At 32.6% G+C, this 24856-nt stretch overlaps 2 protein-coding genes across 2 annotated transcripts; both read left to right on the forward strand.

The window, feature by feature from the left end:
* The first annotated feature begins 3525 nt into the window (after nt 1-3525).
* On the forward strand, nt 3526-4381 carry LOC129949954 (60S ribosomal protein L12). The gene is made up of 4 exons (XM_056061703.1): nt 3526-3686; nt 3748-3821; nt 3885-4065; nt 4123-4381. Exons 1-4 carry the CDS (start codon nt 3650-3652, stop codon nt 4326-4328), a joined length of 498 nt encoding a protein of 165 aa, XP_055917678.1. The 5' UTR covers nt 3526-3649; the 3' UTR covers nt 4329-4381.
* Nucleotides 4382-15022: 10641 nt separating this feature from the next.
* LOC129951067 (transmembrane channel-like protein 7) lies at nt 15023-23626 on the forward strand. Its single transcript, XM_056063074.1, has 3 exons — nt 15023-15350; nt 21021-21268; nt 21471-23626. Exons 1-3 carry the CDS (start codon nt 15197-15199, stop codon nt 23598-23600), a joined length of 2532 nt encoding a protein of 843 aa, XP_055919049.1. The 5' UTR covers nt 15023-15196; the 3' UTR covers nt 23601-23626.
* The last annotated feature ends 1230 nt before the right edge of the window (nt 23627-24856 follow it).

Genomic DNA, 24856 nt, shown 5'->3' on the forward strand with positions numbered 1-24856 from the left:
GACTGCACTAAACAGTGACTTTTTGAGGATGGAATGGTCATTTTTCAATTACTTGAGGATTCTTAGGCTAGGAGCGCACATGCAACTTTTTCGAAACCAAATAGTTCGATCGTTAGTTGCCCAAACATTGAGCAACTCTGATATTCAACTTGACTAAATTGTTCTCTCTCTCTCTTGCACTTACAGAAAATTATTCAACGATTTAGTTGAATGTCCTTGTGACAAAAACTAAGGAAGTTGTTCGAGGTGATCGTCTAGTTTGTGTCAAAACACAAACTAAAAAGTTGCTCGAATCCGCGACAGAATAGTTTCTGCATGTGCGCGGACTCTCATATAAGTCTATAGTTCTTAGTTTAGAAACCAAACAGTTTCGAAACTAAAAGTTTCATGTGCGCGCCTAGCCTTAACCTCTTTTACACGAGACGGCTTCTTCCGTACGGTTGAAATCCACACAATTTTTTTCCGTACGGACTTTGTTTTCACACATAACATATTTTTCCCGTGAATCATCTACGTTTGGTTATATTTTAGACATTTTTCTTTAGTAGAAGTGACCACAAAAACGGATGACAGACGAATAAAAGTCGTCTTTTGTGAATGTGTTTGCGTATTCACGTACGCCACTGATAGACGGTGAGGGCACGGTCGCCGTATATTTCAGTCGTTGAGACTGCTGTTTTAAATCGTCCGTACGGAAAAAACTCGTCTCCATCCAGTGTGAAAGCCTTAGTTAATTTTATTAGTTTACTGTTAATGGCTCACGGATAAAAACCGTACGGATTTTTTCGTACGGAGAAAATCGTCATGTGTGAAAGAGGTTTAAGACTAAATCTTAAATATGTAATGTGTAGGGTTACCATTAAGTGCATATATAACATATAGCATATAGTTTAATTTAACAAAAATTTTAACCTCAAGATTAAATTTGATAATTAATAACGCCCTCTGTGTGCAATAGATCTCCGTGAAAAAATGGTAAGGGTAAGTAAAATTTTGATCTTTTGTCAAAAGCATAACCTAACGGTCCCATATCTAAAGTAGATTTCACAAGATTTACTTAACAATATCCGATGATTATTTTCAAATAAACTCACAACTAAGTTTTTGTTTACAAGATTAGTAAAACACCTGTTATAATTTTCTGTGGATTTATATGTACGCATCTTAAACAAAAGAGGAAGCATCTTTTTGAACCATTAGCATACTAGATATGGACTGCTAGTCAAGTCCACCTCTTGTAGATTTGGCAGAAAAAAATAAATATTACTCATCAAACGCCATCTGTCGTTTCTTTAATTCAAAAAAGATTTCTTGATAAAATAAATTTAAAAAAGCTACAATGTATAAATTAATATGAAGACGAATATACTCATTTTCATGGAATCAATTTCTTACACATTTAGTTTCATAGCATACATTATCCCTATCTACTTTTCTTCCAAATTGCAGATGCAGATATATCTTAGAATAATTCTTAGTTCCAATTTAAATGGTAAGTGCTTAGCAGTTACTTACCATTTCCGTGTTAAGTTCTTAGCAGTTACTTACCATTTCAATGGTAAGTTCTAAGCAGTTACTTACCATTTCAGTGGTAAGTTCTTAGCAGTTACTTACCATTTCAAATACTTTTCAGTTAAATCCTCCTGTTAGGGAATTTTCCGTTTTACGCCCATACTACTCATAAATGTATGTATTGGATAACTGCTTGTTTGTTATTCTTATTTTCAAGTATTGCTAAGGTTTTTATGTTTGAGAGTTTTTTTTTACACTTCCGAATTTCAGAAAGTAGTTAGCTTATAGCAAGTTTCAAACCACGATCAGAGGCTCAATATAAGTGCATGTGTTAGTTGTTAGTAAGATAATAATACAATTAAAGCCTAACACACGCACAAAATACAAAACATAATTAACATTAACATGAATTAATACCGAACAAGAAAAGATAAAATAAAGACGTTTACGATAGTGGAGCACTGGTTCTAAACAATGATTTTTATCCCACCTTATATAAATTTAATTAGTTACCTTTGTGTGGTGAAAATGTCACTCCTTATTTAAGACAAAACTTGACTCAAAAACTAGACAACTTGTTCGAAAGAATCCATCCAGTTTGTTTGCATTAGAAATTGATTTGTTTGTTATGCTGTAAAAAAAACTTATCAAATTGGTTATGTCCTGTTAGTTATCAAAAAGAACATCAATTTTTATTGAAAAAGAAAATTTTGCATAGCATTGGTATTGACCTGATATATGTATATGGACTGCTAGCAGCCGAATTCACGTTGGTGTCATATGCTCCTTAACGCTACTAAAACACTATTCACATAAGCACGACCAACAACCAACGAATGAACGAATATTCGTCGATTTTGACATTTCTTTCACATGAGAGTTTTTAATTCGTCGCGATTGAGTCACAGCCGAACACCATTCACCACCGAAACCAAAACAAGAATGATTTGTTTAGGTTAAATACGAGCGACTATTTTATTCGTTGCAAGTGTGGATAATGTGAAAGGTGAATAAAGTTTGACAGTTGGCATGAACTTCTCGACTAATAAATTTGTTTCCTTAAATTTATTAATATATGATATTGAAAAGTAAAAGTATGCATCATAAATCAAATAGAAACTATATTGCTATCGTTTTGTTAAGAATTTGTGTATAAATATGCCTTCAAACGTATATAAACTCACATTTTGTAATTCATTCGTCGTTCTTTGGTCACGCTCATGTGAATGCTGCTTAACTCTATGTAGGTTTAGCGGAAATATGGAGAAACTTTTGAACTAGATTTTTTTATTTTGTCAAACATAATAATAATATGTGTCCTTAGATTCTTTAAGACAAAATATTATTGTGGAACCCTAGGTACATATTATCAAATTTAGATTGGACTTTAAATTTTGTGAAAATGCATTACCATATATTGCCAATAAGCTCTGTCATGCATGTCCAGTTTTTAACATTGTTGTGCAACATAGTCATAGAAAATTTCCAATAGTGTTGTTCAAGGCTAGGTGCGCACATGCAACTTTTTCGAACCCAAATAGTTCGATCGTTAGTTGCACAAACATCGCGCACATAAGCAACTAAAAAAGTAATCTACGAAATAAACCAATACCTAGGAATCATTTATTCAATTTTTCTATCTCATATACACAAAACAAAATCACAATTTAAAGCAAACAAAATTAACTTATGACTATACATTTTTCCTTGTGTTTTATCTTTTGTGATACTGTTGTACAAAAAATGCACTTACCGATTTTATAACTGCTCTTTAAAATCAAATATTCTGTTTATAATTATATTATAATATATATATATATAATCCAATTCTGATTGTAAATTTAGGAACAATCAAGATTAAATGTAGCATATAATATGAAATGTCTTTTGATCAAATAGTAGTCACGTGTAACTAGGCCTTTCTTGAATAGTGCTGGATGCGTTCATTATTTCCAATGGGACTTCTCTTCGGAGCGGAAGTCAAATTTGACATATTTCAAACAAATGTCACCCGACTCTTTCCTTTGAGTTAAATTGCCCTAGTACGGTTGGGTTTTTTATTTACCTGAGAAAATCCGGTAAAATCTATAAATCCTTATTCAGTTTTGAGAAAAGGACAAAATAAAACAAAACAAAAATGCCACCAAAATTCGATCCTACTGAAATCAAATTGGGTATGCTTGCCGGAATAGTTGAAATCTGCAATCAAATTATTAACATTAATCTCAATTTCAGTTTACTTGCGTTGCGTTGGTGGTGAAGTGGGAGCTACATCTTCCCTTGCCCCAAAAATTGGTCCACTTGGTTTGGTAAGGAATTTCGATAATTTAATATCACGATTTATGTTAAAGCAATTCATTATTTTTTTCTAGTCTCCCAAAAAAATTGGTGACGACATCGCAAAGGCCACCTCAGACTGGAAGGGTTTAAAAATCACAGTATGCCTTACAATTCAAAACAGGCAAGCTGCTATTTCCGTTGTTCCATCAGCTGCATCCCTTATCATTAAGGCTCTTAAAGAACCACCAAGGGACAGGAAGAAGCAAAAGAATAGTGAGTGAATCTAGTTTATTTTTCTGAGCTTGTGTATTCAAAAACAAAACATTTTAGTCAAACACAGTGGAAACATAACTTTTGACGATATCTTATCCATTGCCAACCAAATGCGCCCCCGCTCCATGGCCAGGGACTTATCTGGAGTGTGCAAAGAAATTCTTGGCACTGCCCAAAGTGTGGGTTGCACTGTTGACGGAAGGCCACCACACGACATCATTGAAGATATTAACTCTGGAGCCATTGAAGTCCCACTTGAATAGTGTTAACTGAATTGCTTCTAATAAAAGTGTTTTAAGAAATTGAAATTAAGAAACTGTGGTATTTAGTTTAGTTTGAAGATGGAATCAGTTAACTTGTAGTGTTTTTCGTATTTCCTTTATTTACTGTTAAAGGCACGTGTAAAGAGGTTCTTCGGAGCGGTTTGTTTTGTGTAGTAATTGTGTGTGCAAATAGTCAAGTCTTTAATCATGACATGAATAGAAAGTGTGAACTCAATATCGGAACTACGATAAATAAGCTCAGAATTTTAACTTACAAACAAAAGTTGAGGGTTCTAATTGTTGCTTTTAGCTTTGTATGCATTTTAGTTTCCAACATTTCTTTGACATTGTTTGCTACATCAAAAATGCCTTTTATTTATTTTCTAATCCCAAGCGACATACTTATACTTATTTTCGTTTTGAGATTATTCAAGGTTCTTGTGGACTTTGAATTAAACCATTAAATAACAGCAATTTTTGTATTGGTGACTTTTTTATATGAATGTTTATAGTTATAAATATTGCAATTAAATAGGAAATGTATTTTGTTTTCGGTTCTATGCTATTGTATATTGTTGTCATTAAACATCCGTTTCCAGAAATCGTAAATGAAATAGCAATTAAAATAATAATGGAATTGAAGCCGGCCATATCCAGTAGTCAGCCACCAACTCTTAAATCTAAGGATAATATGGAACATACACAAGAAAATTTCTTTTCAACAGCTCTTAAACGGCCTTCGACAAGTTTAGAAAACTCATCCTGGCCGACGACTGAGGAAAACATTTTATTTTGTTACCGTATTGCACAAGTCGATATTTGATTTCTATTTTCTTATATTGAGTGGACGAAGGGCGTATCTAGACTTAATCAGGGGGGGAGGGGGTAGGTTTGTCGCACACTTAGGTGAGTTTTTACTCACCGCTTACAAATTTTCTTTAATTTTTTGTAAACAAGGCTAACAAAATAACATAATGTGTATATTAACCTTATATAAACACATTTCATTTGCTAAAGTGACAACTTTAGTTATCTTAGAATACTGTTTAGTTATTTTAGAATACTGTTGTCCAGCAAGGTATGGTCGAACTATTTAATTTGGATGACTGCCTACATATGAAAGCATTCCAAGATTCCAACAGTTTTCCAAATATGAAATACTTAAGAGATAAAACACAAAAGTAAGAAATTATTTTGAAAAGTATCTTTTTTTCCAAAAATAAAATATAATTTTCTTGTTTCAATTTCAATTAATGAAAAGAAAGCTACAAAAATTCTAATATCCAGAAAATGAGGGAGGAGCTGATATATATAAATGGTTATTTTTGTAAGTAGTTTTTCAGAACTCAATTTTCAGGAGTCTCTTACTTATATCATTATCAATCTGCTTACTCGTATTTTGATCATAAAGGCGTCAACAAAACTTAAAAATGTATAGAGAAAAATGTTTGGTTCTTGAATTCAAGGAAATAGGTTCTTTAAGTACTTAATTTCTCTAAAAAATTAAATAAAAGTAGGTAAACAAATAAGTTGGGAAGAAACATTTGTGTATCACTTATAAATTACACTTTTGATAATCTCTTCACTTCAAATCTCAAGACATTCAAAGCTTTTATATTAAGAGATATGAAACGTTTATTATGTTTTTCGCTTAGTCATTAGTTTAACAAAAGTGTCACTTTTGCTTTTTTGGGATATTTGTATTATTGAAATTAGTGTTTAAATCGATTCTACTTTTGATTCTATTCGAAACTCATTTCCGATTCTACTATAAAATCGTATTGCGTATGAAAGTAGAATCGGATGCCGGTTATACCAACTACTTTTCAAAAAATGTTGTACTTTCGAACGAGTATCGAGTTGTTTGACAGTTTTAAAAACAAAAAAATAAAACATCAAATGTTTGGAGAAGAATAATTATTACAAAAATAGACACTGTTGGAATTTGGTTTAATTTTACAAGGAAATGAAGAACGCTACGAGCAATTTTTATAATTATTAGATTATACGCAATATTTTTAACTTTCAAGAATGGATGTTTGGTTACATTTTTATGCAAGATGGAGCTCCATGCCACACAGCCCGGTCCATAAAAACTTATATGATTGAAGAAAACATCCCTCTGTTGGACTGGCCGGGAAACAACCCTGATATGAACCCAATTGAAAACTTGTGGAATGGATGGAGAGGGAAGTAGCTAAAGATGCGGTCACTTATTGAAAGAGTAATTCATGTGCGGAATCACCACCCACAAATGCAGAAAACAGTCAAATCATGGCTCTTATTAAAGCAAAAGGAGCTTCAACAAAAAATTTAAAAAAAATTACAAAAATAACAACAACAAAACTGAAATTATTAATTTAAATAAAAAAATATTTAAATCAGTTGCTGTATTTCTAGGTAATAGTTTATATTCTGCATACAAAATAATTTAAATGCAATACAATATTCGAAAACCTGATAAAAATAGCTGAAAATTAATATTTTGCATAAAATCTAAAGTGCGTCTAATAATATGGCCAGGGACTGTATGTATATATAGGTACGGTAGAATATTTGAACGCATTCTTAATAGAAAATATATACTTTTGTTTTAGTTTTGTTAAGAACTATCGTCTTTCTAAAGACGGATTTATGTTCTTACTTAACACCATATCATCCGGCATGACTACTCGCAAAAGACAAAATGATGTTCCGATTATCATTATGTTATCAGGAGCATTGAAGTTTTTGGCAATAGAAGGTGACCAAAACCAAATCGGTGATGACAAGAACGCTGGACTTGCACAGAAAACCAATTCAAAAATACTTGCCGAAGTTTTGACTTCATTTGAAAGAGTGATGATGAATTTTGAAATAAATGAGGAAGAGAAACGAAAGTCCAACAGGTATTTATGGCAAAAATCACGAATTGCCAGTGTAATTGGTGTAGTACTACTACCTGGAAGTAGTAGGAACTCATATTCAACATGTCGTTGCACAATGTCGTTAATTTACTAACAAATTTTTAGTTGAAATCTTTACTTATACAAATTAACTGTGTAAGCTTTTTGGCTCATAAACTCCCTTGGATCGTCCATTGGTCAAAAGTTGATGAACGTGTGCTATGTTTTTGGAATAGGGCTGAATATCCAATTCATATAATGTTATTGGTCCCGTCTTCAGTTAAAAGTAGTTCTTTTAGCAACAAAGTTTAAGAAAGTAAAATACAAATGTTGTTTTTATATAAAAAAAAATAATTCAAAATATATTGGGGGGGGGGGGGTCATATCCATAAACGCAATACGATTAGTTTTGAATTGAAGGGATTGCCTACGAAATAATAAGCTAGTTATCCACGGGTGGGCCGGGGGTTCATCATGACCTCTACGATCCCCACCTCTGGATCCGCCATTGGAGTGGACAAAAATGGGCATTAAAGGGTCTCTTATATGCATTTGTTTATGAAATTTGGATATTTCAGGTATTTTCTGAAAGAAAGAAACGCTCTTAAGAATAGAAAATTTGAAAACCGGTTATATGTACTTAATTGTTTATTTAAACGCACATTGTGGCTTTTAATGTAGTTTTTTTTTTTCAATTTTTTAGTGATAAGTATTTTAAAAAGAAAGTAATATATTATATATATATGTGCAAAGCAAATTTTTGATATCCACTCTTGATTTGTTGCTATTTCTAGAAGTTGGTCATAGGTGTGCTCCAATTAAAATCCAAGCTACTTATAATAATACTTATTTTATGGTGTAAACTCTTGAGGTGGGTTGTTTAAAATCATTTTATTAACTTCAAACGATAGTTTTCCATTCATTTCTGTTTGAATATGGGTCGTAAAGTCCACTGCTCGCCAGAGGAATGGAAATTAGTTAGTCGACTTAGAGATGTATTTTGGAAGATGTCATGTTACCGTTTTCTGAGGACAACTTGCACCTGCGATGGCACTTTCACCAAGATAACAATCCGCAGGTCTTGTGAAAGATTGGTTTTGAGAGAAACAAGTAGCAGTTGTCCCATGGCCAAGTCAATCACCTGATCTCAATCCTATTGAGAACTTGTGGAATGAGCTTAAGCGAACATGCCGAAAGTTAGCAAATTCAATGCCGTAACGACTATATAAAGTTTTGGGTAATAATGAAAGATTAAAGTAAGTAAAACAAAAATTGTGATAAGATACAGAAACTATTATTAAAAACGATAATATTACTAATTAAGGAAGACGCACCTATTTTTTTTGTCCAAGTGAAAAAACCTCCATCTTTAGTTTAGGGGCTATATTATCTATAGTTGTAATGTATTTCAATGCCTAAAAGTGTTTTTTATTTAATTAATATAAGAATCTACGTAAAATTAATATTTAACATAAAAAAGGAATACAAAATGAATTAACACACAAATTGATTATAATACCTATTTTTTTGACCAGCTGTGTATCTATATTTTTTTTATTTATGATAATTGATTACTTGGTTCAAAAAATGGAACTTAAGATATGGACAGACTACTGAAGATTCAGTAGAGCCTACGGACTAGAGTTCACACAATATCTACGTTTTTTGCAAATAGTTTCTTTTTCATGGCAAATAAACTGGAAGAATAATTCAAACTTATTACAATTTAACTGGCCGAATATTGACTCCATCACCCTATGCCTTTCCGGTAACTAGCTTTGAATCCGTTTGGTCTGATTTTGTGTGGTTTACTGTATTTACTATAAATAATAGTATTACAAATAATTTTATTCGCATATTAGATCTTGTTTTTGTTGATAAAGAATTAGAAATACAAGTTAGTCAATGTTATATATATCCGATAGTTCCCAACTCTGTTCATCATATTGCTTTATCTATTAATTTTGAATTTTTCGAGTATTCTAAATGTAATAATAATCATTTTATATTCAATTATAAAAAAGCTAATTTTCAAAACATAGTTAGTTATACATGTGTCGAATATTTCAAGGCAATCAGTTGATTTATTAAGTTCTTATAATTACTTAATTGATTCTTTGAATTGTGCTGTTGGTATCTTTTTGCCTAAAACTAAAGTTCACAGTAACTCAAAACCTGCATGGTTTAATAAAAGGCTTTGTAATTTGAGTAATAAGAAAAACAAAGCTTATAAGTTTCTTCAAATGTTACCTGATAACTCTTTGGTTAAACACAAGTATATTCCATCCGTAGTCTGCAAGATGATTAATGTAATCTCTGTTTGATGAATAAACTAAACTAAACTAAATATTTCAAGCTTTCTACCTCTAAAGACTAAAACAATATTTTAATAAATCATACAAATTATTTAAATTTAAATTGAACTTTGGAATATTTCTCACGTTTTTGTGTGTTGCAAACACATTTTTTCAGCTAATAACTTGAATCCCAAATGCTATAAACAGTTTGGACTTTTGAAAAAATGTAGATGCATGTCAATAAATTGCGTCATGTGTTTACACTTAATAATTTAAGATTAAGTTTTTTCTCCTTTTAAATTAAATTTTTGAGAGGATTTGTTTGTACATTGTGCCCGGACTCGAGAAGTTTGGAATACCCTTGTAACGATAAAACTAAGTGCTAGTAATTAAGACTTAGAAAGAAGATATCGACGCACATTGATTTTGAATTTATGCACATAGCAATGAGTGAGAAATATTGGCCTTGGTAAACCATTCCACATTTGTGTAGTGCGGCTATTGAATTTGAGTTTAAACATTTAAAATATTAAAGCGAAGAAACACCTTTAAGACATAAAAAGAAGTTTTCTTTTACAGTTTTAACACTACTTTTTTGAGCCACTGTACACCCTTAAAACAAATTTTGTTTGAATAGAGTACGGCTTCTTAATGGCCGGCAATAAGTCCATCGTTTCAAGAGAGTAAGATTATTGCACTTCATATTTTAAATGCATTTTAATGGAGTTTGGCATCAAGTTCTCTTAGTGTGCCCAAGGTCTCCGTTTTGTCTATAACACTCTTCCCTATTTTTATAAATGATCTTTTGTTTAAAACTTCTAATTAAAAGTACCCTCAGCTTTTCATATTCGTTTATAGGCTCTTAACCTTGTGCTTCGGACGTTGACTTCCAACGGCAGCGTATAATAAGCTAACCATATACTAACTTTGACAGCATCGTGTTTTCTCCGATGATACAAGAAGTTTTTTACCCCTTCTCTCATCTAGCAATAATTTACAAAACTTGTATTTGTCCAACACTCCAGTATAATTCTCATATTAAGTATTTTTGAATTTTTATTCCAATCTGAAAATCCTTGATATCAATCAGCAAATTTTATTGCAATGATATATATTTTCAATTATATCTATAACCGACCTACACTACATGAAAAAATTGCACGTACCTACATCAATTGAAAATAAGTGGGTTTCCCTTACACTATTTACTTCTTACCACAAATCTGAGCTTATAGACTTTATTTGATAAAATTATAATATATAATAGGAAATGCAACAAAACTGCAATAAAATGTTCGAGCTTTGCCTTATGGTTTTTTTACCGTTAGTAGAATTTTGCCAGGAATGTCAAAAAATTGCTCGTAAATCAAACAAATGTTAGAACACTGGAGGCTTCTCATAAAAAAGTACCTCTTGAAGTAAGATATCTGATTTTTAAACTAAGAAACGACCGAAAAAGTTATGCTGAGATATCGTCAACTACTGGTAGACCACGGTCTACAGTTCAATATGTATTAAAAAAAAATATTAGACGCACATATGGAACGAAAAATTGAAAGAATGGTAAAGGCTGATCCCAAGTTAAGTGCTCCTAAAATAGCTGCTGACATTCAAGCAAATGATGGAATATTACCTTAACCCTCAAACTGTTCGGTACTTTCTGCATTCAAAGGGATATAATGGTCGCACGGTACAAAAAAAAAAACCTATATTTCGAAAGCAAACATTTCAAAACGCTTGAACTATGCGAATGCATACGTTTCGAAACCAGATGATTTTTGGAAGAATGTGTTATTCCTTGACGACAACAATTTTAATGTCTTTGGGTCGGACGGTAGCAGATTTGTGTGGAGGAAACCAAACACAACATTAGATGTGAAGAATTTGCAATCAACGGTGAAACATGGAGGCGGAAATGTTATGGTCTGGGGAGCTATGGGGTCCAATGGTGTGGGAAATTTAGTTTTTATAGAAAAAATAATGGATAAAAACCAATATTTACAGATTTTAAAAGAAAATTTGAAAGCCAGCACTTTAAAAATCCTTTTTTTGACCTTTGATTTCCTACTTTGGCTAATTTGTTGCATTTTTTTTTCTTCATGAAGTTTGTACTAATTTATTAACTTCCCATAGGAAGTTATTGTAATGGGTCCGATTTGTCAAATTGAAAATTTTGACATTTCTCGACGTTTCAAGGTCCCTAGAGTTGAAATAAAAGATTTTTAGAAAGATGTCTGTGCGTGCGTGTGTACTTACGTTTGTACGTCCGTACGTTCGCGACGTTTTTTCGTCGTCCATAGCTCAAGAACCAGAAGAGATATCGACTTCAAATAAATTTTGTTTTACATATAACAAGGCAGAAAGATGCAGAAAGGGCTCTCAAGAAGAGTGCGTGGGTGGTTTTTTTACCATAGCAGTTTGAAAAAAAGGTGAACATTTTGGTTAATCTTAAATATCTTACGAACCAAAAACGCTAGAGACTTGAATTAAATTTTATATAATATATTGTAACGTGATACCAAACAGGTATATTTTTTGAAAAAAATCAATATAACGGTTTTTTTATAAATCAATAAAACTGAAAAAAAAAATTTGTCACATCCAAAATTTTACGACTGAAATATGATTTCATCTCTAAAACAATTTTGTGCAACGAAGAATAATGTTTTTGACATCTGATAAAATTTTGAGCAAAATCTAATTGACAGTTTTTTTTACAAAAAATAAAAACCTAAAAAAAATGTATAAAAGTTGGTAAAAATTGATTTTCGACTCAAATATCTTTTCAAAACTTTGAGATATTGGCTTTAATTTACTTTTATCTTTCAAAACATTTTGTTGTCAAAATTCAGTTAAAGTTTGAAAAAAAATCGATTTGACAGTTTTTGTACAAAAAATAAAAAAACGAAAAAAAAATTTACAAAAGTTCGTAAAAAATGATTTTCGACTCAAATATCTTTTAAAAACTTTGAGATAATAGGTTCTAACTATTTTTTTCTTATAAGAAATATTGTTTTCAACATTAGGACAAATTTTGAGAAAAATCGAATTGACAGTTTTTTTTACAAAAAATAAAAACTTGAAAAAAAATGTATAAAAGTTGGTAAAAATTGATTTTCGACTCAAATTTCTCTTCAAAAATATTGTTTTCAATATTCAGTAATTTTTATATGAAAAACCCAACAGTCCGTTTTTTTCATAAAATATAAATAGTGCGCAAATTTGGTAAAAATACATGTAGACAAACTTTTAAGCAAGACAAATCGACAGACGGGATGGGAAGTTATCAGTGTGGGTCGCATCCCAGCCTCTTTTTTTGTTTTGTTTTTAATCCTCATATAATAAACAATACTAAAATTGAAACAACAATTGTTGAAAATTTGCTCTTCTTTAAATACTTTAGCTATTAATTTATAGAATCACCTGTACGTACAATTTTTTGATATTGTGTATCAAGAAATCTAAAATGAAAATAAGAATATGACTTGGTTAAATTAAGTACCTGTGTTACTACAAAAAAAAACTCTATAACTTAGTATATTAATTTGAATACCAAAAATATCTATGTTAACTTCCCTAAATTAAAATCTCGCAAAATGATGATGAATGATGAAAACCATTGACAGCTATAACTGGTCATCCTTAAATAACTCTAATTTAAATGTACTGAATACTATAAACACTCACCAGTAACATACTTTATTGATAGTATTGAAGAATTCTGTCATTGAAACAAAGTTTTCTGATTGATTTCAGACATTTAAGGTTAGAATTGATAATTGAAACCCAAAAAACTCCTGTTCATTGCAAACGATTTCAAAATTGAAAAATTTAAAAAGGACTAAAAGAAAATTTGTTGGCTTTTCTTTTATAAGAGCATGTGCTGTCAAATGAAAACCTAGGACGCAAATTGCGAAAACTACTAACTAAATTCTATCTCTACAATAATTTATAAATACGAGTACATATTTTGAAGTCGAAGAGTTAAATATACATAACTCGTATGCTCGTAGACACATCTCTACAAACGTGTTTGTTTGTTTGTTATGCAAACTGTCTATATTTTTTTTAAAAATAATCATGCGAACCTTTTGAGTTTTCCTGTCAAATCTTTCATCCTGCTAGAAATTTTTTGTTAAGAATCATAAAAGTAACTCATCATTAAAGAAATTTTGTTATTAGATTTTAGCAGTTGGATATTTCAATAAATTATGTCATGAAACTTGGAACCAAAGAACTTGTCAATAGGAAAAGACGTAGAAAACGCACATCGAGAATAGTCTTTAATTTCAGTTCCATTTATTTTTAATTTGATTCAAAATGTATTTAATTGGTCGCATTCACAAAGCTAGTGGCTACGTAGATGAGGGATTCTGATTGGCTAAATCTAACTACAAAAGTAGTTGAAATTTCCCTCCGATGTAGTGTACAAATTTGTGCTACAAATTGCGTTTTTCGTTCAGAGCAGAGCTCGAACTGTCCAAAAAATAATTGTGTTTCTTTTTTAGCTTCAAATTCGTGTTTCTTATTTAGTTCTGAACATGTTCAGAGCGTGCTCTATGAGCTCAGAATAAAATATGATTAATATTTCGGTAAATTAAAAAAATCATCGTCAATACAATAAAAATGGTGGAAGAGGCTCGTCGCTTTAGTGCAGAAGGAAAGATAATTTAGAAAAAACTAATCGCATATAGTATTTTTATGAATTAAATTTGTTTCAGGCTTCAAATGGACCAACTCTTATGACTGTTTTTTAATTAATTTCATTAAAGAATATTTTAAACGTTTTGAACAGGCGACATTTTAAATAATGACAGTTCAGCTCAAGTTGGTTCATAATTAAATCAGAGAGCTCTAAACATACTCTGCTCAGAACTCAACTTTATTCTCTGTGTTAAGCTCTGAACTAAAAAAGAAAAAAGCCAAAAGCAAGTGCATACTAGTTTTGACGTTTACCAATCAGCTGCTCGGTGATGACACAAGAATTTAAAATGAAATGAATTTTTCTGTATTTAAATACAAACATAAATTATTTATTTTACATCTTCCATTTGGTTTTATTGAATTTGAAAAGAAAAAAACAATTTAAAGTTCTGAAAACACAAATGTTTCTTTTTTCATACATATATTTTTATTTGTCATTAATATGAAAGTTCCGGATTGACTAGCTTTGGAGTGCAATTTTGCATTCACAAAGCTAGTTGAATTTTGGCTACGTAGTCACTAGCTCTGTGAATGCGCCCATTGTGTATGACTACATAAAATGTCATTTCGCGCTAGAAATCTTTTTTTATAAGTCTCAAATATGGAATTTTATTCTTTTATAATTCATAGAAAATTTTATAAAAGATTTTTCCATTCTGAAACCAACATTATTAATGGGGTTGAGTCGAATGAAGCTCATTTCAACTCAACGAAGGTAGAGTTGAAGTGAGCTACACTACACACAACGAAGTGGCCCATTTTTCAACTGGAAATGTTACGTTCCCTTGTGATTTTAGTTTAATGATAATTTTTAAGGATGGATATGGATTCGTTTTGACATTTATATACAATTTAATTAAAACATTGGATGCAATTTATCGGAAGTGTTTTACCTTTTTGCATGGTGTCATATTAAATATTACTATTTTCGGTTACCTTTCCGATTTGATCGGATTAAAGTGGTGCGAAAAATAACTGCATTATGTCTAATGCAAAAAGCCGAAAAAACAACACGCAAGGATGGGAGGAGGCTGGTGGTGAATTTTATCAAGAAAGTTATCCAGCTGAATGGGAAGGTTTTCAACGAGATCCGGCCGCAATTGCCACTCTTTTACCCTCAAAACAAAATCGTGTTGGTAAGTTTATTTTAGAATAATTCTCTGGCAGAAATTTGTAATGTGATTTAGCCAAACTAAGAAGTTGGGCGATAAGTGAAGTTATTTACGTTTGGGTGGGTTTGTTTGTATTTTTTTTATCTTGCCAACTAAAAAATAATCAATACATTGTTCTAAACAAAACATAAAATAAATTTTGTATCAGATAACTTTACAAGTTAAAACTTAGATGCCTTCGTATACATTATTATTATTAAGAGGAATGGATGTTTCTTACTGTAACAAATAATAAAAATACCGGCCCAAATTCTCTTTAGCGAAGCACAACTCAATCACGGATTGTTTTATTAGGTAGGAATGCATACATAAATATTATTTAGTATGGTCTATGGCGATGGAACATTTCCCCTGTCATTTTGCTTTAATGATGATGTTTTTCTTTTTGGGATTCTTAGTGAACAATTTTCTTTTTGTTTAAATTAGGTATTTTCTTGAAGGTTTTTTTTTGGAAATTTATTTTTTAACAGGAGTCTTGTCGGATATCTTGCGTGACAACTAAAACCTTTTTTAATGATCTGATTGGCCTCTATAAGTATGTTCTTAGAACAATCGAGCCAATCATCGATCAAATGTTCACACTCCGCCAGATTTTGGAAAAAAAACTAAAAATCCAGATCGATAAACACAATATCTATCGATTTTCAAATCTCTTATGATAGCGCGGATGGACAAAATGAACAGCGTCATCTCGTATTGGGGCATCTCTTCTAAACTTGTTTGCTTGTGCAGGATGACGATGAAGAAATATCGCTGCTCTGTCAAAGTGGCTAAGAACACCACTGAACCGCTTGGTGTTGAGAAAAAAATGAGATTGGCTGTATAAGGCTGTTAATGAAGACAAAACGAAATACATGCTATCAACGTGAACGGAATCTAGAAATTCGTAGACTGGGGCAAAGCGTTACGATGGTTAGATATATCTTCCAAATACAGAAAGACTGTCTACCAGGGATACCCCTTAACGAGACATCAGTGCAGAAATCAAACCTCAAAAAACCCTCTTTTGTATGGCCCTTTGTCAAAGAATCCTGGAGACTTTCTATAAGACCTTAGAAGTTACTTAATTGCTTTGAGAGAAAGATTTTTCGCGTGATTTTTGGTCCTGTGTGTATAGAAGGAGTCATGATAAAAGATTCAGCTAAGATCAATACGGGCCTATACAGTAATATTATTGTGATGAAGAAGCTAAAAATAATGCATCTTGATATCTGGGTTACTTTGAGCTTATGAACTCCATCAAACCAGTCCAATGAGTCTTTGAGTCCAATCCGGTTGGTAAGGCATTGAATTTGGAGCAAATAAGCGTAAAACTTGCGGTGCGAAATTGAAAGCGGTGAGCTAGAAACAGAGCTGGTTGGAGAGACGTGTTATTTCAGGACGAAGTCCATCCTGGATTATGGCCTGACCCAGGGAAATTCGATCGTTCTTTCTAAAAACATTGAGGGGCTGATAAACCCCCATATTCAAATTTGTTTCCGTTCAAAAAAATTGAGTTTTGAATTGTTGCACCCCAAGGGTTCCACGTAAAAAAAAAAATAAGAAAAGTACAGGTTGAAAATCGTCGAACTGTATGAAGCAATTCATACCGTCACCGATTTGTGTTTAGTACCTACAAACAAAAGAAGGGGTTGGAGGAGGTGTGTACTCTGAAAGACTGAAATTAAGTCTCTCATTCCGCCTTCCCAATCATTGTAGCGTGTTCTAACCGGATCTTTTTGCGATAAGAGGAGTCTTTTCTGGGCTTAAAGAAAACGTGATATCAACATCTGATATCCGTATTTTCTCAGATAGTCAGGCTGCTATCAAATCACTGGACTCTGTCTCTACAAACTCTATAACAGTCCATAACTGTCGATCATCCCTAATGGAGATGGCACACCAGTTTAATATTCACCATTGCTGGGTTTGGCACATACTGGCATACCAATCGCTACTTGTAAACTATTGCTTATGCAAGACCCTGTGAAGAGGGCAGGCACCAGTTGGAACAGCGTCACTACGTGTCAGGTCACAAAAACCATCTGGCAAACACTGGATTTAAATAGTTCAAGGTGCTTGCTCTCTCTTAGCAGATAGCATATAAGCTCGATAATAGGTGTCATAACCGGACAATGTCTAATAGGAAAGCACCCAAGAATTACCTAGGACAATTCTTCTTTAATAATCTAAACGATTTAAATCATATCAGCATAATCAGCCTCTCACGTATCGTAAGGGACTCAAATTGACTTAGGAGGAGGCCTCAAGATTAATGTGATATCACAATTAGCCATTAAACTGGACTAAGTGTTCCCATCTTAAACAGCCACTTAAACCTAACCTAACCTCCTTTTTAGATATATTTATAAAACAAAATGAACACCTTCAGACTATTGCCAAAGCACTACTACTCAGCTCTAGATTCCCGAAAATAATATTGATGTTTTAAATTATACTAAATTCGATTTAATTGAATATGTTCTGAGGGTTTCAATGTCTATTGATTTGTTGACCTATAATTTTGCGCTAAAATTGCCCCTTAAACAAAATTTGGTGGGGTTAAATTGGTACGGCGTGCGTGGCATTCAAGTAGGGTCACAGTTCACAGTTTTGAAAGATTAACCTCCTGGAAACTTCTGCCGCAGTTTTTTGAAAACATTGGCATGAATGTGCACTATCCGCCTTTTTGAATCCAAGTGTCTGCGAGAGTTTACGCGCCGTTCTGTCAGGACTTGACAACTCATTCGTGTCTTTTTCAACGTTTGCTTCGGTTTCTATAATTTGAAATATGTGTCATGTTGCAGAATATTCGGCTTTTGTAAACAAAAATTAAAGTTAATATCTGGGCTAAAAGAACTTGCTTTTATGTATCAAACATCATTCATGAATTCAATGCCACAATACAGTGTGTTTTTCAAGTCCTGCATATAAAATCAAATCGTGTACTGTTTCCACAGTGGCCAAAGGTTTCATTAAAGTTTTCGTTTCTCGTTTTCTTTGAAATAACGAAGGATCAATATGTTTGGTTTGAATTAAAATTATGCGAGGATTAACCAACTTATTTTGAAGTCAAATAATTATTACACCGGATGTCATACAGATAGCACATCTCAAAAATTCGTGGCAATGAACCTCCTACACCTTCCGAGATTTTTTTTTTCAATTGTTAACTTTGTATATCACAAGTTGGCAAAAACCAAGTCTTTTGTTTTCTTTAAATTATTAAGGAGATACAACAATAATATTTTCAAAACTCTATACGCTAAGGCTGTCAAAGAATTTAAAAATATCTGCAATGTCAAAAAATTAGAGAACGAGCAACAGAACATATCAATGATAAATAGTAGCAGATCCCCATCAGACTTTTGGAAAGCAGTCAAACTCTTAAATGGAAGAAGAAACCGAATTGCAACCGGCCTACAAACACACTATTTATGTACACACTTCAGAAATATCTTAAATACTCTACAGATTTCCCCCAGAATTCAGTATGCGGAACCTCAATATTTAAAAGACTTACAGACTGGATTAAAAACAAAAATAAATATTCTGCATGAATTTCAACCAGGCTTCAGAGAAAATTATTCGACAGTAGATCAGATTTTCACCTTGTAAACATTGCACAAATATACCAGCAAAAGCACAAAAAACTGTACGCTCTATTTGTAGATTTCAAAGCTGCGTTCGACTCCATCCCACGTGAAGCATTTTTTTACAAGCTATTTAGGATGGGTATAAGCAGTAAAATAGTAAACTTGATAAGGGCCCTGTATGAGAATAATATAGAGGCGGTGTGGGGTGGAAACTTTTTGTCTGAATAATTTTCAAACGACGATGGGTGTAAAACAAGGCTGCATTTTGAGCACGTTGTTATTTATCTTGTCTATTAATGATATAACAGACTATATCGGAGTCGGGGTGGAAATCAATAGGGTATTATTTGCTGACGATATTGTTTTTCTCTCCGATACAGTAAATATTATGCATCTTAAAATCAACAGACTCCAAAAATACTGTCAAACTTGGAATTTATCTGTGAATTTAGAAAAGACGAAATTTCTTGTATTTAGAAACCGAGGAGGGCGATTCTCGAAAAACGAAAAATGGACTCATCAAAACGACCCCATTGAAGTTGACCCTGGTTTTCTGATAACGTCTAATCTCAATGTGGAAAAACACCTAAAAATTAAATTAGCAGAAGCAAAACGAGCCATTAATTCAGTCTGGAGTACCTGCATCAAAAGTAAATTTTTAGCGCATAGCTCAAAGCAAAAATTAATTATCCGAGCGACTGCCCAGACTATTCTTTTATTCTTAAAAAATACAAAGCACAAGTATGGTGATATGGTAACTTTGAATCTGTGGAAAAGTTGCAACGTTACTGCATAAAACGCATGTTTAGGCTACCTAATAATACCCCAAACTACATCATCCAAACAGGTTGTCCACCACTTCTATTGGGAACATTCAAGATACATTTTGGTTATATAGTTAAAGTCATGCAAATGTAAGAGGAACGCCAGCCGAAAATTGTCCTAAAGCATATGCTAGAAAAAAACGCTCATTACGTCAAGGAATGGCAAGAACTGGCAAGTTGCTGCGGATGTGTCATAAGTTTCTACCCTTGTGACGGAGCTACTACTCTTAGAAGAAAATTTGAGAACATATTGAAAAAATTAGCACCGTTTTTATACAACAAGTATGTAAATGAAGCTTAACCGTCACTACACAGGATGTATTACAGTAAAGTCAACTATAATCTAAATAGTAACACTTACTTTCTGGATGGGAACAAAACGGAGATGATAAGAACTATTTTTATGTTAAGATGTGAATTAATCAATTTTAACTACGTGCCACATCGGCCTTACCTCCAAATACTGTGTGATCTCTGCAACCGTGGAGAGAAGGAGGATGTCTTTCATTTTATTGCGGTGTGCCCTATTTTAAATGAATTTCGAATGATGTACTTTGGAGTGAGAACACTTCAAAAGGAGGATCTCATGGCAGTTTTGAATGGTGAATGTAGCTGGATTAGTCTATATAGATACACTACTAGTGCTCTAAACTATAGAAAACGATTCAGAGAAGGTGATTTTTGAAAATATATACATTATTTGGAAAAAACAAAATGAATACCATGTAATTATAACCAAATATTTTTTGAATTGAACTTATTTTAAACTATGTTAAACAATACAAAAATGTCAATCTGGTAGACGGCTTATTGCCAAACCAAAAGACTTAATGTTTATATAAATATTGTAAAATATTGTATTATTTTATTATTATACATTGTAATAAAAAGTTATTAAAACTTACTAACTAACTATATCACAAGTATACGCACAAGACGCATATTTCATTCAATAAATCATATAGAAAAAAGTTGAATTCTTATAATGTTAAGCAAATCATTATAATTTGGTTACCATGTGTGCTATTAGTGTCCATTTGCATAAAAGTTAATTTTTTCTAAGGTCTATTTCGTTCATGGCAACTATTACAATTGGTTTTTGCTCTTATTGCAATGTTTCTTTCCATAAACTGCCTAAATCCCATGAATGGCCATAGAATGTTTCCAATAAGTTAATATTGCTTACTAATTATTTTTATACATATTTTTGAATTATTTTTTTTTAATTTATACAGCTACTTCAAGGCGCATTCGCAATAATCATAATCATGATACACAAGTTAAACGGCGTCAAACACAATACAACACACGGTCGAATTCAATTGCGAGACGTGAAATCCAGTATCAAGATGTTCAAGGTGCCACATTGCCCGATTTATCACAAGACTTAACCGACGAAGAACGAATATGGGAAGAAATTCAAGAAATAAAATCTATGCCAGTGTCAATGACACAAAAAAAGGATTTAAAAGCAAAACTTCAAGTGAGATGCAAGACTAGAAACATACCAATTTATAATAGTTTTTTGGGAATTAAAAGCGAATTAATGCAACTAACACGATTTTAAATACAAAAATAATGTTATAAAAAAAAAACTGTTATAAATTAGCATTGGTCTAGTCTAATAACAAAATTAATTTTGTTAACATATTATGTTATGTTTTACTTAACAATATAATTTTCAGAATGCTACAAAACTTCGTCTTCAGGGATTCGATCAATTTAAATGGCAACGCCGTAAAGCTTGGCAGCAACTCCACACTAAATGGACGGAAGTTTTAACAAAAATGGGACTATGGCGTAGTTCGCTTAAAAAAATTGAGGGTAGTTTTGGAACCGGTGTTGTAGCATATTTCTTGCTTCTCAGATGGCTTATGTTTCTAAATTTAGTTATATTTTTTTTAATATTTATTTTCATTATCATACCACATGTATTTCTAGTTCATCCAAATGAAGAATTGTGTGATCAGGTAACTGCAAACGACTCAACACAATGTTGTAGGGAATCCTACTTGAATAATACATCGAGTGAATTTTATATTTTGGATTTAATCCAAGGCACTGGTTTCATGGAAAATACTTTATTATTTTATGGAGTCTATACAAATAAAGTATCTGACCAAATTCCACATAGCCAAAATGAAGAGATTGAAGACATAAGTAATACATCTACTTTAAATTCACATTACAATAATAATAATAATAATTATGAGCGTAGTGAAGGTAAAGAATTCAATTACGATCTACCTTTAGCTTACATTAGCATTACGGTGCTATATTTTCTCATTTCACTGGCTGCTATTGTTAAAGGGGCATCACGTGAATTCAAAGACAGATTAGTTGATGGTGAGGGTCAATTTTATCAATATTGTAATCTAGTATTTGGAGGTTGGGATTTTTGTATACATAACAGTAAATCGGCTGACATAAAGCATAAAGCACTCTATAATGAAATTAAGGGTCTTCTTTACTCTAAGCGTATAGATTACGAGCGTAGCAATCGATCCCGAGATCACATGTACAAATTAGTCCTAGTAAGATTTCTAGTTAACTGTGCAGTTGCTGTTATTTTGGTTCTTTCGGCTTTATTTATATATTTCCTTTTTAATTTGAGCCTTAAGTATCTTGAACCAAATTTCAAAACGAGTCATCATATATCATTACTCGATCAGACGACTTACACATTTTCCGCTGAAGAAACATTAAAAAAGCCTAACAATCCCAAAGAACAGTTTACAATTTTGTTTTATGAATTCTTACCGTACATTGCTATAGTCTGTCTCAATTTATTGGTCCCAAACTTATTTAATTATCTTTGTGAGTTCGAACAATATTCGCCAATGTTTGTAGTCAAAGTTAATCTTTTTAGAACTGTATTTTTGCGACTGGCCTCTTTGGCTGTTCTTTTGAGCCGCTTTTATCATTTAATTATTCCAAAGACAAGTTCGCAATGCTTTAATGATAAATACAAAACGCCACAATGTTGGGAGACATATATTGGCCAACAGTTTTACAAGCTTCTAATAACAGACTTTGTTACAAATATTGGAGTAACTTTTTTTGTCAATTTCCCTCGTGCAATAATGGCCCGTCATATTAAAACAAGATTTGTTCGACTTATTGGTGAACAAGAATTTGAACTGCCTAAACACGTTTTAGACATTGTGTATTCGCAAACCATATGTTGGTTGGGTAGCTTCTATTCCCCTTTTCTTCCCGTAATAGCAGCCGTTTTGACATTTTGTATGTTTTACATAAAAAAATTCCAGTGCTTGGTTAATTCGAAACCTTCAGCAATACTTTATAGGGCTTCCGGATCAAATTCGCTTTTTATGCTCATTTTACTTGTATCATATTCGGTGGCATTGATTCCTGTTGTATATGCGATAGCTGAAGTTATACCTTCAAGATCATGTGGTCCTTTCAGAGGACTTCCTTCTGTTTGGGATGCTGCAACCACAGCGTTTAATCAAATGCCGTCTGTTGTTAAGAACTGCATTTTCTTTTTGGGTACAGCTGGGTTTGCCATTCCATGTTTCATAGTACTGGTTTTATTTTTGTATTATTATCATGCCGTTTCAAATGCAAACAAACACATGGTTGAGGTTCTAAGAAACCAACTGGTTTTAGAAGGTCATGATAAACAGTTTCTTTTAAATCGCTTAAGTTCTTTTGTTAAACTTCAACAGGACTACCAAAAAAAAATGCGACAGTTTGTCGAACGTGATCGACGACAACATCAGCCACATCATCATATCCTTCAGTGTGAACATGGAAATTATGAGGAATGTAATTCAATTGAAAGTGAAAATTAATTCAATAAATAGATTTTGTAATGTAATGTTATTTTAATTATTTAAGAACATTTAAGTGATAAAATTTTATTATTTATTATTATTAAAAAAACATCTCACAAACTCGGTTGTTCCTCTGAATTCACCAAGGTGTTTTTAAACCTAAAAGTGGCAAACTTTTACAGAATGAAATTTTAAAGGGCCAAATTTCAATATTTGTGTATCAACTTTCAACTGATTGCAGTTTTGTAAGTATAAATATTGGAATCTAATCTATTTAATTTTTTTTTATAATAAGTGCACACTCAAAGGGATATATTACCCTTATTATGTAGACACAGTGTGAGCACTGGGAAAGGGAGAGTGGGTTTGAATTCCTGAATATTGCAATAGCTGGGAAAGACAAAGTGTGGCAAGGCATTCCACATTTGCATAGTATGGCTAAAGAACGAATCTCTGTACTTGACAGTAAGACCAAAGATGGGCTCGAGGGTATATTGATGAGCATTCCTAGAAGCGCGAGTATTACGGTTGAACTGTTTAAGGGGAGGAATGCAGCTGGCTATTTCTCTAGAGCATAAACCATTAAAATAACGGTAAAACAGGGTGAGACAAGAAACATTTCGACGATGTTCAAGTGACGTAAATGATCTTATGATGGTAATATCACCAATCAATCTAAATGCTCTACGTTCAATACTATCTAAGAGGCTTAAGTAAGTTGCAGGAGCACCAGCCCAGCTATGGGAGTTATACTCAAGCTTTGGACGTATATAAGTCTTGTAAATAACAGTCAGATCAGAGGGGGAGACAAACTTCTTGCATCGCCTTAGAAAACCCAAACATCTTGCGACATCGCGTATGTGATGGTTCCACAAAAGGTGGTTGGTGATACACATACCAAGAATATCGAGATGTCGAGTTTCATCGATGCAAGTACCATTTATGGATAATGGCAGGGGGGGTATATTTCGCTTTAACGATACAAGACAGCATTGCGTTTTCGAAGCATTAAATTCCACGCGGTTTCTTATTCCCCATTGTACAATGCTGTTTAGGTCGGAATTTAATGAGCGTATCATATTTTGTCCTTGCAGTTCCACATCCGAAGAAGAGGGGTGTGAATCTGAAAACGAACAGAGCCCTGGGGCACACCAGCATTAATTTTGTGGTTTTCAGACTTGAATCCATCCAATACAACTTCTATTGAACGATTCGAAAGGTAATTACTAATCCAATGAAGGAGGGATTCATGCAAACCAAAAGCACGCATTTTC

Source organism: Eupeodes corollae, chromosome 3 (genome assembly GCF_945859685.1).
Source record: "Eupeodes corollae chromosome 3, idEupCoro1.1, whole genome shotgun sequence".
Lineage (NCBI taxonomy): Eukaryota > Metazoa > Arthropoda > Insecta > Diptera > Syrphidae > Eupeodes > Eupeodes corollae.

Excerpts from the sequence above, each read along its gene's own strand:
- LOC129949954 (XM_056061703.1), top strand. The coding sequence starts at position 3,650 with ATGCCACCAAAATTCGATCCTACTGAAATCAAATTGG. Across the intron at positions 3,687-3,747 it reads TCCTACTGAAATCAAATTGG|TTTACTTGCGTTGCGTTGGT; the intron begins GTATGCTTGCCG and ends TCTCAATTTCAG. Across the intron at positions 3,822-3,884 it reads AAATTGGTCCACTTGGTTTG|TCTCCCAAAAAAATTGGTGA; the intron begins GTAAGGAATTTC and ends ATTTTTTTCTAG.
- LOC129951067 (XM_056063074.1), top strand. The coding sequence starts at position 15,197 with ATGTCTAATGCAAAAAGCCGAAAAAACAACACGCAAGGATGGGAGGAG. Across the intron at positions 15,351-21,020 it reads CTCAAAACAAAATCGTGTTG|CTACTTCAAGGCGCATTCGC; the intron begins GTAAGTTTATTT and ends TAATTTATACAG. Across the intron at positions 21,269-21,470 it reads ATTTAAAAGCAAAACTTCAA|AATGCTACAAAACTTCGTCT; the intron begins GTGAGATGCAAG and ends TATAATTTTCAG.